Source organism: Prionailurus viverrinus, chromosome B4 (assembly GCF_022837055.1).
Source record: "Prionailurus viverrinus isolate Anna chromosome B4, UM_Priviv_1.0, whole genome shotgun sequence".
NCBI lineage: Eukaryota > Metazoa > Chordata > Mammalia > Carnivora > Felidae > Prionailurus > Prionailurus viverrinus.
This window is the reverse complement of record NC_062567.1, coordinates 92,108,678-92,126,180: the sequence shown is the minus strand read 5'-3', so window position 1 is coordinate 92,126,180 and position 17,503 is coordinate 92,108,678. Positions and strand designations below refer to the sequence as shown.

At 36.6% G+C, this 17,503-nt stretch overlaps 1 protein-coding gene across 3 annotated transcripts in view; it reads right to left on the bottom strand.

Annotated features, from left to right (window-relative positions):
* Positions 1–17,503, bottom strand: part of CNOT2 (CCR4-NOT transcription complex subunit 2) — a 133,692-nt gene that overhangs the window by 67,217 nt on the left and 48,972 nt on the right. For 2 of the 3 annotated variants that reach the window (XM_047864853.1, XM_047864855.1), the window contains exon 2: positions 13,312–13,384. In XM_047864853.1, the coding sequence (XP_047720809.1) occupies positions 13,312–13,384 (73 nt within the window). Of the gene's footprint in view, positions 1–13,311; positions 13,455–17,503 lie in introns of all 3 variants that reach the window. The other variant, XM_047864854.1, reaches the window with a different exon arrangement.

Here is a 17,503-nt window from a genome sequence, read left to right as displayed (position 1 = left end):
GAGCCAAAGCATAAGAGACTCTTAAAAACTGAGAACAAACTGAGGGTTGATGGGGGGTGGGAGGGAGGGGAGGGTGGGTGATGGGTATTGAGGAGGGCACCTTTTGGGATGAGCACTGGGTGTTGTATGGAAACAAATTTGACAATAAATTTCATATATTGAAAAAAAAATTTTTTTAAGTAAAAAAAAAAAAAAAATGAAATCTTGTAATCTGTACTTCTAACCAAAATGTAGTAGTAGGAACATGGTCTTCTCCTACCTCACCTGAAACAAATTTTAAAAAAGGATAAAATATATTAACCAATGGTTTTTAGACATAGAACATAAGGCAGCTCAAGACAACCCCTGAAAGAAGAGAAAAGAGTAAATTGAGGCTTACAAACAGCCTTGCTTATAGACTGGAGGAGTTTCTGGGCTCCAGTGCAGTGAGAGGGAGCCCTGGTGGAACTCAGAAATGTCCACCGCGAATTGAGTAAGTGTAGCTGAGTCTAGGTGGGCCAAGGCAGCTGGTGTGAAAAGGCTAGAGAGTACCAGACAGAAGAGAGCTGCAAAGAAAATGAGTTCTAAAGACCCAAACAAGGTGTCTCTGGAAGCTTCAGCTAAGCACTGATCAACATATGCATGGAGCAAAGAGGCTAGAAAAAGAGTGGTAACAACCTCCAGGGCTCACACAGGCCTGTTCCCACAGGTCAGAGTATTAAAATATAATTCACAAGGCATTGTACAGTATACTCAGAAGAGTACAGCTGGGAAAAATTAGACCTAGACTAAAGGCTACTGGGTTTCTGTGTAAAACACCTTAAAATTAAAAGACAAAAAAAAGGAAGTATCAAAGAGCCCAAACAGCTTCTAAGTAACTACATTCTGTCATCAAGAAAGCTCAAGAATATTAGCAAAAATACAAATATATAGCACCAAAAAGGTAAAATTTCCAAGGGCTGGCATCCAAACAAAAACTACCAGGCAACAGCGCACCTGGGTAGCTCAGTCAGTTGAATGTCCAACTTCAGCTCAGGTCATGATCTCGCGGTTCACGAATTCAAGCCCCTCATCAGGCCCTCTGCTGTCAGAGTAAAGCCTGCTTCGGATCTCTGTCCACCTCTCTCTGCCCCTCCCCTACTTGTGCTCTCTCAAAATTAGATAAAACACTAAAAAAAAAAAACACACAGAGGAAAGAAAAAAATTTAAAACATCAGTAAGCTGTGGGACAACTTCAAGTGATCTACTATACGTATAATCGGAGTCGCCAAAGTAAAACAGGGAGAGAACATTTAAAGAAATGATGGATAAAAAATTCCCAAATTTGATAAAATCTCTAAGCACAAATTCAAGGGGCTCAATAAATTTCAAACACATGAGTCATGAAGAAAATTATACCAAGACACAGCATAATCAAAATCTGTAAAACCGGTGATAAAAAAAAAAAATTAATACTGGGGCACCTGGGTGGCTCAGTCAGTTAAGCATCCAACTCTTGATGGCTGACAGCATTGAGCCTGCTTGGGATTTTCTCTCCCTCTCTTGCTGTCCTCCCCAGCAACCTCCCTCTCTCTCTCTCCCTCTCTCTCTCTCTCTCTCAAAATAAATAAACATTAAAAAAAAAACTTAATACTAACCAGAAAGAAAAAGTTATGTTATGTAAAGAGGATTATGTAAAGGCCCCCCCACAAGGGGGTGAGTGGCTCAGTTGGTTAAAAGCATCTGACTCTTGATTTCAGTGCAGGTCCTGATCTCACAGTTCCTGGGTTCAAGCCCTGCATCAGGCTCTGTGCTGACAGTGTGGAGCCTGCTTGGGATTCTCTCTCTCCCTCCTCTCTGCCCTTCTGCTACTTGCACATGCACTCTCTCTCTCTCAAAATAAATAAATAAACTTAAAACAAAATGACAGATTTTTTTTTGTCAGAAATTATCTAAGCCAGAAGACATTAGAGCAAAATCTTTAAAATACTAAAAACAAAACAAAAAACCTGTCAATCTTTAATTCCATACCCAGCAAAAAATCCTTCAAAAATGAAGATCAAATAAAGACTATTACAGACATAAAAAATGTGAAAGAATCCATCACTATCAGAAAGGCATCACAAAAATGTTTAAAAAAAAATTTTTTTTTAACGTTTATTTATTTTTGAGGCAGAGAGAGACAGAGCATGAACGGGGGAGGGTGAGAGAGAGAGGGAGACACAGAATCTGAAACGGGCTCCAGGCTCTGAGCGGTCAGCACAGAGCCCAACGGGGGGCTCAAACTCATGGACCGTGAGATCATGACCTGAGCCGAAGTCGGACGCTTAACCGACTGAGCCACCCTGGCGCCCCACAAAAATGTTTTTTAGTTAAGGTCTTTCCTGATAGCTCTTTATCCTGTAGACTCACATTGTCAGAAATAATTCAAAGAGTAAAAATGCGGTTTGCTATAAGCACAGAACTACTTGTTAGATATGTAGGAAAGAGGTACTTGACAGAGATACTATAAAAGACCTAACAGTCAATTTTAAAAAAGTGTTTTCTTTAATGTTTATTCATTTTTGAGAGACAGAGACAAAACATGAGAGGGAAAGGGGCAGAGAGAGAGAGAGAGAGACAGACAGACAGACACAGAATCCGAAGCAGGCTCCAGGCTCTGAGCTGTAAGCACAGACCCCGATGCAGGGCTTGAACCCACAAACTGTGAAATCAGGACCTAAGCCAAAGTCGTACGCTTAACCGACTTAGCCACCCAGGTCCCCCAATTTTTTTTTTAATCTTAGTAATTGGTATATCTAGAAAGATGTAAGATCTTTATATCTATATCTAGAAAGATATAAAGATCTGTACTATTCTAGGGTGTGATAGTTTAGGAGTAAATACAATTTGAACTTATGCATGTGTACAGGATGTCTGAAATTGAGAACCAGAAATATCCATTTACTCTGACTCTAAATGTGGCCCTAAAATAAACTGCTTGATGAAATTGGGTCCCAACGATTATAGGTTGGAAGTTTTTGTAGTATGTCATGCGGATATTCATATTCAAGTAGCGATCAAAGAAGCCCAACTAAAAGAACTGTGGACTAACGGACATGACAATTGTGGGTTAAGCAAAAGTTCTTTTTAAAAGAGCTATCTTTAAGATTATAAACTTTGGAAGAATCAAGATGATAGGCTGTGTAGGGAACCACAACATGTGTCATTCCTTAAATAAAAATTTAATTACTTTAAATAATTTTGCCTAGGTTACACATAATAAAAAAAAAACTTTAAAAGTTCTCCAAGTGAAAGGAAAATGACAATATAAAGAAAGGTAAGGAGGGGGGCGCCTGGGTGGCTCAGTCGGCTAAGCGTCCGAGCTCGCGGTCCGTGAGTTCGAGCCCCGCATCGGGCTCTGGGCTGATGGCTCAGAGCCTGGAGCCTGCTTCCGATTCTGTGCCTCCCTCTCTCTCTGCCCCTCCCCCGTTCATGCTCTGTCTCTCTCTGTCTCAAAAATAAACATTAAAAAAAAAGAAAAAAAAAAAAGAAAGGTAAGGAGGGAAAAGGAAAGGGAACTGAAGGAGGCAGGCAAGAAAGGGAAGAAAAAAAGTTGTAAGAGGAGAAAAAAGGGAAAAGATAGGATGGAAAGAGAAAAGAAAGAATGGGAAGGGATGTTTTCAATTATGGATGATGATAAAAAGCAGAAATAATAAGCCCCCTCAAATTACAATGAACAATGAGAATATATAATAGAAGCAAGAAATGCTTCCCGTAAGAAGTGAAATTTCACTTGAGACCTAGAAAATGATTAAGATCATGTTTCTGGTACTAGGATATACTATACACAAAAACCAAAATGCTCCACTCAAAACCAACTTAAAAATGTTCCATGAAGTATTGGTTCAGCCAATCAACAAATATTCACTAAGCATATGCCAGACCTTATTCACAAATGCAGATACAGTGTGAACAAAATATCAGTGAAAACTAACACAGAGATTACATCTTTATTTTTAAATGAATTGTTAAGGGAGAAAGGGAAATTCAGCACCTCAAAACAAAGTAAAAGCTAGAGTTCAAAGACACAAGCTTATATCCCCAAAGGAGAATTTGCCCAAGGTAGGAAAGCTGTTAAAAGACCTTCTCAAAAAGCAAGTACCTTAAAAGGGTATACCATAATTGTAATAACCTCTTAGTGAAGAAAGCACTTGAATGTCATGATTTTGATGCTAGGCAGAAAGAGGTAAAGGAAAGCTCTTCTGAGAATCAACAGCCATAAACCAGCCTGAATTCACACTACCTATATGGACTGCAACCTAAGGTAACATTTTATTTTTAACCGGTCCTGGACTGGTAGACTCTTAGGCACCGGCAAAAGCAAATGCAAATCAAATCCCCTTGGGGGATGTCCTTCCACCTAGTCCTCAACAAATTCCCACAGCTAAGAAACATGAAATAGTGCAACACACACACAAGGAAACAAGGTACCACAAGTGAAAACCAGCAGAAACAAAAGACATTAAGAATGATCTGCCAGATGGGCGCCTGGGTGGTTCAATTGGCTGGACAACCGACTTCGGCTCAGGTCATGACCTCACAAGTTCATGAGTTTATGAGTTCAGGCCCCACATCAGGCTCTGTGTTGACAATTCAGAGCCTAGAGCCTGGAGCCTGCTTCAGATTCTGTGTCTCCTGCTTGCTCTCTGCCCCTCCCCCACTCATGCACGCACACTCTTTTTCTCTCAGAAATAAACATTAAAAATAAATTTAAAAAAAAGAATGATCTGTAGCAATTTCCAATTGCTGGATTTATCACACATGAAACACAAGAATGTATATAATAATTAAAGAAAAAATATGATAGAATCCAGATCTAAACAAAGGAATGAATAACGATAATATGTGAATAATAATGGGCAAATATGTGGGTAAAGAAGACACAGACACCAAGATTAACAGATATGATCTAATGGGAAAAACAGCAATACACCCACCAATCGATCAATACACATTTTGTTCCAAGTTCATAAACAGGTAAGTGGTATCATACTAACTACACTCTCTAGCTACAGTTAAACTGCATGAGAAATCAGCAACAGCTAGAAAACTAGAAAAATCTCATAGGTTTGAAAAATTTTAAATGACAAATCTGTAGCAAGGCTGACAAAGAGAAAAGGGACATAGTCAACAATCTTAAATATGAAAAAGGGGCTACAGAAAAAAATCTCTTTATCCTGATAGAGTATATCCACGCCAAAAAATTGCTGCAGAAAATATCATACTGGTGACAACTTAAAGCTTTTAAGACAAGAAATAAGACAAAAGATTTCTATTAACACTTCAACAATGTATCAGAAATATTAGTGAGTTCAGAAATCAAGTTATAAATAATAAAAGTATCAAAACTGCAATTTCCAGATGATATGCTTATCCACATGAAAACTCCTTAGGAACCTGCAGATAAATTATAAGAATAAAAAGTTTAGCAACATTAATGGATACAATAATCAATCTAAAAAAAATTGAGTGTAGGGGCACCAGGGTCGCTCAGCCCATCTGGTGAGTGTCAACTTCGGCTCAGGTTATGATCTCACCATTAGTGAGTTCAGGCCCTGCTGACAGTTCAGAGCCTAGAGTCTGGAGCCTGCTTCAGATTATGTGTCTCCCTCTCTCTCTGTCCCTCCCCTGCTCAGGGTCTGTCTGTCTCTCTCTCTCAAAAATTAAAAAAAAAAAAATTAAAAAATTTTTTAAAGATATGGGAAAATATCTTCACTTACTTGATTTCAATATGGAAATGTCTTACACAGCCTCCATAAATTCTTTAAAAAAACTTTGACGTCGGGGCGCCTGGGTGGCACAGTCGGTTAAGCGTCCGACTTCAGCCAGGTCACAATCTCACGGTCCGGGAGTTCGAGCCCCGCGTCAGGCTCTGGGCTGATGGCTCGGAGCCTGGAGCCTGTTTCTGATTCTGTGTCTCCCTCTCTCTCTGCCCCTCCCCCGTTCATGCTCTGTCTCTCTCTGTCCCAAAAATAAATAAACGTTGAAAAAAAAAATTAAAAAAAAAAACAAACAAAAAAACTTTGACGTCAAATGTCATATCAGTATGAACACTGTCGAGGTACTCAAAATTATTAAAAACACTCCTAAAAATATTCTTGAAAGGGCTTTTGTGAATTTAAGTTTCCTGAATTTTGAGAACATGGCTTGGTTCAAAATACTCTTCTAACTTCATCAAGCTCCCTCTTCGGTTGCTTTTTTTTTTTTTTTTTTTTTTAATTTTTTTAACGTTTTATTTTTGAGACAGAGAGAGACAAAGCATGAACGGGGGAGGGTCAGAGAGAGGGAGACACAGAATCCGAAACAGGCTCCAGGCTCTGAGCTGTCAGCACAGAGCCCGACGCGGGGCTTGAATCCACGGACCGCAAGATCATGACCTGAGCCGAACTCGGCCGCTCAACCGACCGAGCCACCCAGGCGCCCCTCTCTTCGGTTGTTTTCATGTAACGTTTAAAAATACTGGGTTGAGGGGCGCTTAGGTGGCGCAGTCGGTTAAGCGTCCGACTTCAGCCAGGTCATGATCTCACGGTCCGGGAGTTCGAGCCCCGCGTCGGGCTCTGGGCTGATGGCTCAGAGCCTGGAGCCTGTTTCCGATTCTGTGTCTCCCTCTCTCTGCCCCTCCCCCGTTCATGCTCTGTCTCTCTCTGTCCCAAAAATAAATAAACGTTGAAAAAAAAATTAAAAAAAAAAAAAATACTGGGTTGAGCATCAGACTCCTGATTTTGACTCAGGTCATGATCTCAGGGTCATGGGATGGAGCCCCACGCTGGGGTCCGTGCTCAGCATGGAGCCTGCTTAGGATGCTCTCTCTCTGTCTCTCTCTCCCTTCTCCCACTGCCCCTCTCCCCTGTTCAAGATCTCTTAAATATATACATATATACACACGTATATACACATATATATACATATGCACACGTGTGTGTGTGTGTGTGTGTGTGTGTGTGTGTGTTTATCTGGCTGTTTTCTGAGATTTTCTGGCTCTGTCCTCCTCTCTCATTTTTATCTAGAGGTTCTCTTTCCTCTGTCTCTGTTGTCTCTATCCTGCTCAATCATGATTCTATTCCCAGAAACTTCTCAGCAGAATCCTGGAAGGGAGCACTGGTAGGCCAATCTTGAGAGATGACAGAGCAAGGCTGCTCACATTAGGCCTCACTACAGGTCCTTTACACAGATCTAATATACAGGTGGGCAACATCTCTCCCAGTTTCAAACTGGATAATCACTTTAAAATTGGTTGTTCACCACTCCGAGGTGCTTCTATTCTCAGGCAAGATACCCCAATGCTTTTCTCTACCTTCTTATGTACTGAAACAGATACACGTAGGTTTTTTGGTTATTTCTCATCTGCTTACATTTGGGAGGGTTCATGGGGATACCTCATCACCAAGTTTTGTTATAAATGTTTTCATGGTTTGGGTTTTGCTACCCAGTTGATCTATTTTTATGTGGGAATTCAGAAAGATTTTAAAAACTAAGCTGCCCTCATCCCAGAATCTAAGCAAGGCCTTAGAGTATATTTTGAAAATTAATTTTGCTTACTTCTGTATGTTTTCTGATTCATAGAATTATCTGCACTCATGTTTTAATTTTCCTAATGATGAATAACTTAATATGAACACATACTAATATTTATGAATGAAGCAAATTACTTAAATGAAGATTTTTTTTTTCCCAAAAGAGAATATATTTCCCAACAGGAGCACTACAGTGAATACAGATACTGCCAGATATTTTAAATGTTGGGGAAACACAGCAGTTATCTGTCAAGATACTATGCTAACTACTGTTAAGTGGCTTAGACCTAATTACTCAACAGAGCTGTTCAGTTACTTCTTTTGGCCTAGGGGCACTGTGAAAACATTATCAAGACACTAACGGTACCCTATACCATGTATCTTGATGAAACTTGCTTTCTGGAAAAAATCACCTCATTTGATGATTTCAGAAGATGGAAAAGAAGTATCAGAAGATATAATGCAATGAAAGTAGGCTAACATTGTTAGCGTCCTGTAATTATGAGCCAACGATGAGTGCCTTGGGAATTCATTTAACTTTATGTTCTTGGCCAGGGGAAGAAAAATAAGGAGGAAATAAAAATTAAAAAAATAAATGTCAAACTTTATTAAAAAAATATTCAAGTCATGGAGTCAACAGGATTTCTGTTGTTGATAATGTGATCATGACATAAGCAGAAGCATCACATTCACAAGTGTAATTACAGGCACTAACCTCATTGTGTAACTGCAAGTGAATTTAATAGTCATCCATTTTGAATGTCTTCTATACCCTTGCTTCATCTCTGGCCACAAACAATAGGGTACAGCCATTTGTTCACAAGAGTTTCAAAAGAAAGGAAGAATAAACTGTGAACCAGCTCATTGGTTTCAGACATCGATTTCTGAACCAATTCCTTCCTCAGCTAACTCCTGTTTACCTTAATGCAGTGCCAAACAGCAACATTGATGAAAGGCTCCATCTTTCTGCTCTAGGTACCAGATCTACTCTGACGACTCTTGAATTGCTACGTACCCATTTGAAAGAAAATTCTTGTTCACTTTATTAAGTGTTCTTTATATTCATTATGCATTTTTAACATACTTTAACATATTACAGATTCTAAGATGCTTTGATGTTGGTGCTGTTTTCAATCATACTAGAAGGTATCAATGAATGGTTACAAGCTACTATGTTACAACTATGATTCTAAGATACCATGTTGTAAGATGTATCCTGACAGCAGAAAAATATAAATTTTCAATAAAATGTAACTCAGAATAAAAGAAACAGGGTACATCATTCCTTATTTACATTACATTTTTATTGCAGTATAAAAAATAAAAATGTAATTTGTATATTGTGCTGTATAACTGTCTTGCACCCCAAAAGGAAACATATCTACTGATGTATTTGTGTTAAAATAATTAAGCAACTAGTATTTTAAATGCTTTCTATTATGCAGAAATACTTGAGTGAATAGTCAGATAAGTATTTAGTGTTTCGGCCATATCTGGGAAATTGTTCTGGTTGGGCTAGAAATACGTTTTTCCTATTTGAAGTAATGAAATATATGGGCAAAGTCACCTCACAATACATAAAGATGCACCTGTATACACCGAAACACACATGTTACAAAACTATAAAAATAAAAAGAATGAAACAGAAAATTCAAACTAGTGATTACTTCTGAGAAGGAGGCAAGGGATGGGTGCCACACGGAAACTTCTCCATTAAGTGTAATATGCAAGCTGCAGAAAAATGCTAATTTGTTAGAAACAAAGACAACAAATTACATTTGCACTTACATCGTTATTTGAAAAGATCTGAAAAGATATACACTAAACAGTTAAGGTAAACTTTCAGTCTATTTTATATTTCCATTATTCTTCAAAGTTTTTGCAATGCATACCTGTAACTTCTGTGATTTAAAATATAAAAAGGAAATAAAATATTTAATGATGGGGGAGGGAGAAGGAAATGACAATACAATCACTGCCATAATTCTGTGGCATGTTACATCCCACAAAGTTAATGCAGCAGTTTCAACTGTGAGGTATTCTTCAGGAACATACGGATTAGGATGCATTAGATTCAGTTTATAGGTAACATTGAACTAACCAACATGACATTATCAATGACCTCATATTATAAAAAGTTCCATTCAGAGTAACATCTAAAAATCTTGGAAATATCAGTAGTTATGTTACCCAGCACACTCTACAATTTCTTTCTTTCACTTAATTCGTTTTATTTAACGTTACTGAAACATTCATTAAACAACTATTATTTACCCAAAACCATGGTAGGTATTGGCAGTTCCAAGATGAACAAATATAGCTCTAGCTCATACAGTAGTACCATCCAAGACAATATTCTGAAATGACCTAAAATTTCTACATCTGCACCGTCTGATATGGTAGCCATTAAAGGAAAGTAGCTGTTAGGCATTTGAAATGTGGCTAATACAACTGGAAAACTAAAATTTTTAAATTTTAATTCAAATACATTTAAATCTAAATAGCCACTTGTGGTTAGTGCCTACAGTATTAGCACAGGTCTACAGGAAGACAAGGACAAATAGATAGCTTACAATGTATTTGGTCAACACTAAACTATAAGTATCTACAAAGGTTATGAGAGCAAAGAAAAGGCACACTGAGCTTATGTAAGTGTTCTGGAAGTACTAATAATACCTAATTCTTGAACCATGTGAAACAAAGGTGCGGCATTACATGAAGAGGAAACAAGTAAAGGCTTAAGTGTAAAAGCGTATGGTAGGGAGATTAAAATCAGTTTTGTATTCCTAACTGAAAAAAATGCATACTAGGAAGTCAGAGGAGAGACAATGGAAGGGTAAATAAATGCAGATTGGGGTCAGAATATGGAAATACTGTATAAAGTTTAAGAGTTTGGTTTTATTACATATGAGATGGAAAGCCAGTGATGAGTTAAATTAGTAATTAGCATGGTTGGATTTGTACATACTTATCATTGAAATAAATTAGTAGAAATTAAAGGAAGATAAGTAAATACTGGCAAAACTGGGGGATTATATTTTCCTGAAAAAAGCTTGGCAATCCTTTCAAAACTGAATGAACTATGAACCATTTAAATAATTAAATTCTCACATGAACTAATAATATAGCAGTCTAAGCAAATAAAATTCAACTACTTGATTCAAACTCCAAAAACTTAACTGGGTTTAAATTTATAGAAAGAAATGAAACAAAGTAAATACCAGTATAAAAATCAGTACTTCAACCAACACCCATTTGAAAGTCATTAGTTTTTAGCACAAAGGTGAAGGAATACATTTTCTTAAGCTAAATTCCTAAGGCTTTTTATCAGGTCTACAAGGAAATGAGAATTAGAGATCTTTCTTATTAAACTCTGGAATATTAGCCTACTATTATCAGGATGCCTAAATATCACTATAAATCATCAAGTGCCCTTCAAAAACAAAACCCCACGAAAGATGAACTGAGTGCAAACACTGGTACAAAGAAATCCTATTTTATCCATGAAAAAAACAAAATTCCTCAAAATGGAATTTTAAAAAAAATCCAAATCATTTCGTGTCAGCATATATAAACTTTTAGTGCTACCCATACAAATACAAGTGATTTATTTGATATTATTTTGAATTTCCCATGTGCTTTTAATATATTCATCATCACATCAGAAAGGGAAATTATATTTCTATATATGTCCTTTCCAAGAGAGGCTTCAAAAATAAAATAATTATGCAATGGAGATTTAAACAATTGTTTCCAACAATATTTCAACATGTATTAAGTGTTACTAAGTAACAATAAAAAAGGAGAAATATTTTCAGACAGAAAAACTCTAACGAAGAATTTTTTCAAAGAAGCTAAAGAACCTGGATTATTGGTAAATAATGTAACTGGAACAATATAGTATTTTTAGAGTAGAGTGAGCAGGAATTAGAAAATCTCTTCAATACAATGTCATTTTGTTCCTTTCTTAATGAAAATTTTGGAATTCTATATTAAAATGATTCCATGAAGTAAATTACCATACTATATAACCATACAAAAGTTCTATACTTACACTTTACCAACCTGATTATGAGCACCAAAAAGCCACATAGCCTAGAATCACAATACTCTTAAAATAATTTAGCAGAACCTATCAAAAGATGCAATAGCCCAAGCAGTGTGACCACTTAAACTCTTATGAGTCAAGGTACTTGGAAGTGGTTGTGAGGCCGGAGGAGCTAGAGCAAGCAGGAAAATGAGCAAAGGCCATGTTGGTCAAGTCTGTAAGAACCCTGAATAGATAGAAAAGGTTACAGGGAGAACTGTGTCTGCAGAGCCACAACTACGGCTTATTAAAATCATAAAGATCTGGCAAGAAACTTCAGACAGCAAGTGAAAGGAAGAACAACTGGACACTATTTTTATTAGGCACAGTGCCCAAATGAGAACCTAAAACAAGTAAATCTAAATCTTGTAATCAAAGGATCTTTGCTATAAACACCATGAAGACCCATTCACAATTTTTTCCACTATTTACCTTTCCAATTTGAGGGAAGAAAAGATTAACTGAGCTAAAATAAATGATTAGCAGAGAAATGGTTAGTGAATCAAAGCTGCTGCTATAACACTAAGTTGCCTTCAACAGCCTAGAGGGAACAAAACTGGTAGGTGGCAGGGTGTGAGGGAAGCTGAACATGTATGTATCCATGCAGAAAGCCTACAGCTTATCCTTACCTGAGCTTTGAACTATTCTGTACTCTGAATTACTGCATAATTTGGTAATGTTATTATTAAAAAAGGAGAGTTTCTTTGAAAAATGAAATTCAAAAAAAAATTTTTAATCACTATTTCATACCACTATCTTTAAAATTCACCTTCCTTTGAAACCTCAGAAAGAGGAATATTACACTTCAACCACCTTTTAGCATCTTTACATGCTACATGTAGGGAATGGATACTATTAACCAGCTTAATAAATGACAAAACAAGGGGCGCCTGAGTGGCTCAGTTGGTTAAGCGACCGACTTCGGCTCAGATCATGATCTTGCGGTTTGTGAGTTCGAGCCCCGCATCGGGCTCTGTGCTGACAGCTCAGAGCCTGGAGCCTGCTTCGGATTCTATGTCTCCCCACCCCCTCTCCTGCTCCCTCAAGCTTCGGATTCTATGTCTCCCTCCCCTGCTCACACTCTGTGTCTCTCTGTATCTCAATAATAAATAAATGTTAAAAAAAAAATTAAAAAAAAATAAATGACAAAACAAGAATCTAGCATTATAAGGATAGCAAGCTAATGAGAAATTCAATAGAATTTGGGTCTCTGAGCACCCTGGGATGTTGCATTTCTATTTCTTTTATATTCTAACCAATTTTGTCTACACATCTGTGATGCTCTATTAACCCTGAATATAGCCTAAGAATTCAGGTTTATTCCTCCAGGAATAATAATATGTACATATGTGTGTGTGTGTGTGTACATATATATGTACACACACACACACACTCAGCACTTTGTTTTACGGAATACTAGCTCTGAACCCAGCCATGGAGTCATAAATTGTGTACCAGATAATCTAAGATTTGACATATACATAAAGAATTACGTTGACACTAACAAAATATACATTTATCATAAGCATGATTTAAATGTTCCCAACTATTTCAGCTGTCAAAGCCAACACATGCATTTTAAATTATAAGCCAAAGTTTTCATATTGGAGTATATCCAATTTGCTGGTTTCAATTAAATGTAACATATTAAACAGTTCAATGTAACAATATGATCAAAAGAAAAAAGGGGGAAAAAAAAACTGATCTTACCTGGTAGTTTCTTTTCTCAGATAATGTATGTCCATCAGTCCTCACCATAGAGTCGTGTCCTTTCCTCACAGTACTGGAGGCAATCAAATAGAACTGTCACTCAAGGGTCGTGTCACAGGAAGGACCGCCCACCAGTTCTCCCTCTAGAGTGGAATTATCCAAAAGCCGTCAAAATTACTAACATGTAAACATATGAACAGCAGCAAAAATATCCAATATGATATATATAAAACAGAAACAAAAAGTACTATTTTAATATCATAATGCATCTTTCTCTTAACCATCTAGGGAGGGCTAGACTGGTAGATACTTTAAAAAATTATTAAATATAAAAAACTCTTATACTCTCTCCAATTAAAACTGTACACCAGACCTCACACACAAAGAGGACACTTATGGTCAATAAAACAGTGGACAAAAAAAGTTCAGCCCTCAACTGATATATTTTTTCTTTTAAATACTCTATTAGTGGGGAGCCTGGGTGGCGCAGTCGGTTAAGCGTCCGACTTCAGCCAGGTCACGATCTCGCGGTCTGTGATTTCGAGCCCGCGTCAGGCTCTGGGCTGATGGCTCAGAGCCTGGAGACTGTTTCCGATTCTGTGTCTCCCTCTCTCTCTGCCCCTCCCCCGTTCATGCTCTGTCTCTCTGTCCCAAAAATAAAATAAACGTTGAAAAAAAAAATTTAAAAAATAAATACTCTATTAGTCTCAGAAATACCCAATTAATTCAGATTCAGTTGTGTAATTTCAAATCATTCTCCTCCTAAGGCTTGTTTATCAGAACTGTTATTCATTCAGTTTATGAGGTTTATTTCTATGCTGTAAGACTGGAATATATCATATATTCTCAGGATGATTAATAGATGCAAACTTAACTCAATATTCTATTTAAAATTTACTCCAAGGAAGAGTAGCAACATATGCCAACTTTCTGGATGCCTTTGTCCTTCAATACTCTAATTTCATAATGCTCTATTTATTTATTTTTTACATTAAAGCAGAGAAATAATAGAGCTTATTTCTTAACTTGGACAGAGATAAATAAATCCAAAATGATGAGGCACTATGCACCTCAGGTACCCCCCCTCCCCAAAAAAAGTCACTGAAGCAGAGGTGAGAGTCCCTAGAGATGTAAACTCAAAAATGTAAACTGTAAACTGAAAATTGGAAGACCAAAAACTCAAAAGTGGAATCTACAAAGAAGTTGTAAACATTATCTTTTCAAGACAAATGTCTCTCACCTGTTTCAGTAAAATGTTTACCCTAGGGAAATGGTAAATATCCTACTGAATTAATATATAATAGTTGCTAACCACTAAAAGTTCAAGTTTAGAACAATTATTTAACATCACACGAAATATGCTTTGGGATAGGCTAATAAAAACCTTTAATTTAAATTCATAGTAAGCATGAATCAATTTTATTAAAACCAATCAACACACACAAACACCCCCCTATGGATTACCTCCAAAAAGCAATCTAATAAGGACAGAAAACATTTTCAAGGAAAATAAATCACTAAAAATTAGTATTATTACATAAAAGAATTCACATAATGAAAACCTACATTCCATCTTTGGTTTTATGTCTAATCACAAATACAAAGCTAGTGGGTGCTATACTTTTACTTAATGTGGACTACCTTACATTGTATGTTTGGCTGAAATACTTTAAGACGCCTGACTCTAGGCCAAAAATGTTAATTGCTCATTACCAATTTATATGTACCAGTGATATTAAGTATGTCTCTCAAACATAACAAATGAGAAAGATTTTTTAAACTGTAGGTATATTTACTGCCATAAATATAATCCTTATCATCTAGCAAGGAATTAGGTTAATCATAAAATAAAATTATCAAGTGAACTGATGCACAAGAATAGTTAAGTGACACACATTCAGCTCCAATTTAAATGTTCATGATTGTTACAAAATGGGAGCAAAACTATTTATTATGTATTTTTACCCCCCCACCAAAAAAAAACCTAATCCTGTTTTAATGTGCTCTTTAATATTTATTTATTTTTGAGAGAGGGAGAGCAGGCATGAGTGAGGGAGGGGCAGAGAGAGGGGGAGACAGAGGATCTGAAGCGGGCTCTGTGCTGACAGCAGAGAGCCAGCTGAAGGGCTCAAACCCACTAACTGTGAGATCATGACCTGAGACGAAGCTGAATGCTCAACCAACTGAGCCACCCAGGAGCACCTAATGTTAGTGTTTTATAAAAATAATAATTTAAAACAGCACTTGCCAAAACTATTAATCTACTCATGGCAACTCTGAATTCAATGGATAATAATGTAAAATTTCAGTTTTTTCTTACAGGGCAAATTTTATTTTTCCTTATTAAATTAGCTATGTTTACATTAAAGCCCATACATTACCATCACATTATACTAGTTTCATCAAAAGATGTTAGCAATCTAAAATCAGGCAAGGCAATTTTCAAAGTAATGTAATGTACGTTAACATAACCTAACTATGTAAAAAACTATTATGAGAACTTTATATGCTAAATAAATAAACCTTAATTAAAGGTAAAAGTTATTATTTAATCTGTAAACTTACCAGTTAAAAGACAAATATTAACTTTGGAATACTATGGATTTTAGCACAAAGGGAAAACTTGTTTCTGTTCATTTCTTTTGTTTCTCCCTCTTGGGATAACTTCAAATATTTCATGTCTTAGGGTTTCAGTCAACAGCCACTATCTGCTCTAAGCAATGTATGAATCAATATTCTATATTGATCAATAACTAACAATCATCATCTCCTTTTGACAAACAAAGGGAAAAAGGAACGAAGGCACTCTATTTTCTTCTGGGTAACCACGAAAAAGCAAACATTTGTCACCATTATCTTATATTAAGCAAAAATGTTCACTAATAGATTGTGTTGATACTCACTGGGAATGAAAAGATGCATAATAGATGAAAAAGAATGTAAGTATATATGTAAGACAGAGTATGTGAAAAGGAGAAAGTATAAGAAAACATGCACTCTAGCTGCCTATATATATAAAAAGTTTATACACTGGTTTTCCTACAAAGTCCTAAACATTCAAAAAGTCAGAAAAGACAAATATTTATAAAACTACCATGAAATTTTCTATAAGGCAGAATGCCTTCCAAGATGGGAACACAGAGACTATACTTACTCTCCTACCTTAAATAACTAGAAAGTTAGATAAAATATATAAAACAATGATTTTCATCTCAGGACAGAGATCATTAAGAAAAAAGAACAAATGAAGTAAGCCCTACTGCAGCCTGTAGAGGTATGAGGCTAAAACATGGGAGGGGGAGGCGGAACCCAATCAAAACCTAATGGTCTCAGTGAGCTAAGGGAAACGAAAAGAATCCAAAGTTAGGGGAGACACCAAGCCAGCTACAATTTGTAGGGCAAATGAAAAGAAGGAAGCTGCAGAGAAAAAGAGCTTCAAAGATCTGAAGACCGATCACCCTCAGGGTTTAGCTGAGTAATTATCTGTGCACACATGTGAAAAACTACTTATTCTAGAGAAAAAGCCTCTAAAAAGTAATCAACCCAATCCCCAGAACTTATGTTCCCATCAACTACAGTAGGATGGCTTTAACACAGCGCGGTATTGAATAGAGTTCAGAAGGTAATGAATGCCTAAACAATGAAACCAAAGAAGCCTTAGACTAAGGATGCTATGGACCAGCACTAACAAAGTTAAAACCAAGCCTCAAAAGGATGAAGCTATTTCTGCCATAACTGAAACCCAAAACAAAACCCAACAATATTTAAAATAATACAACACACTCCAGTATTAAATAATATAAAATTAAATATCTGGCATCCAATTGAAAATTACCAGTCATGCAAAGATGCAAGAAATACACCCCAAACAAAGTAAAATAGAACATAGAAGGATCCAGCAATGATCCAGGCGATACAATCATTAGACAAGGAGATTAAAACAGGTATCGTAAACATATCCCCCAAATTCAAGAAGATAAAGAAAACTATGAATATGGTAACAGAAATGCAAGGGCATGGAAAAGACGTTAAGTTGGCAACACAGAGGAATTTATGGTGACAGAAAAGTTCTGTATCTTGCTTGTGGTGGTGGTTATATGATTCTACATGTTTGATAAAACATCACAGAATGATAAAGACATACCAAAAAAAAGTGAGAGCTTGTGCCAATTTCTGGTTTCGATAATGTGCT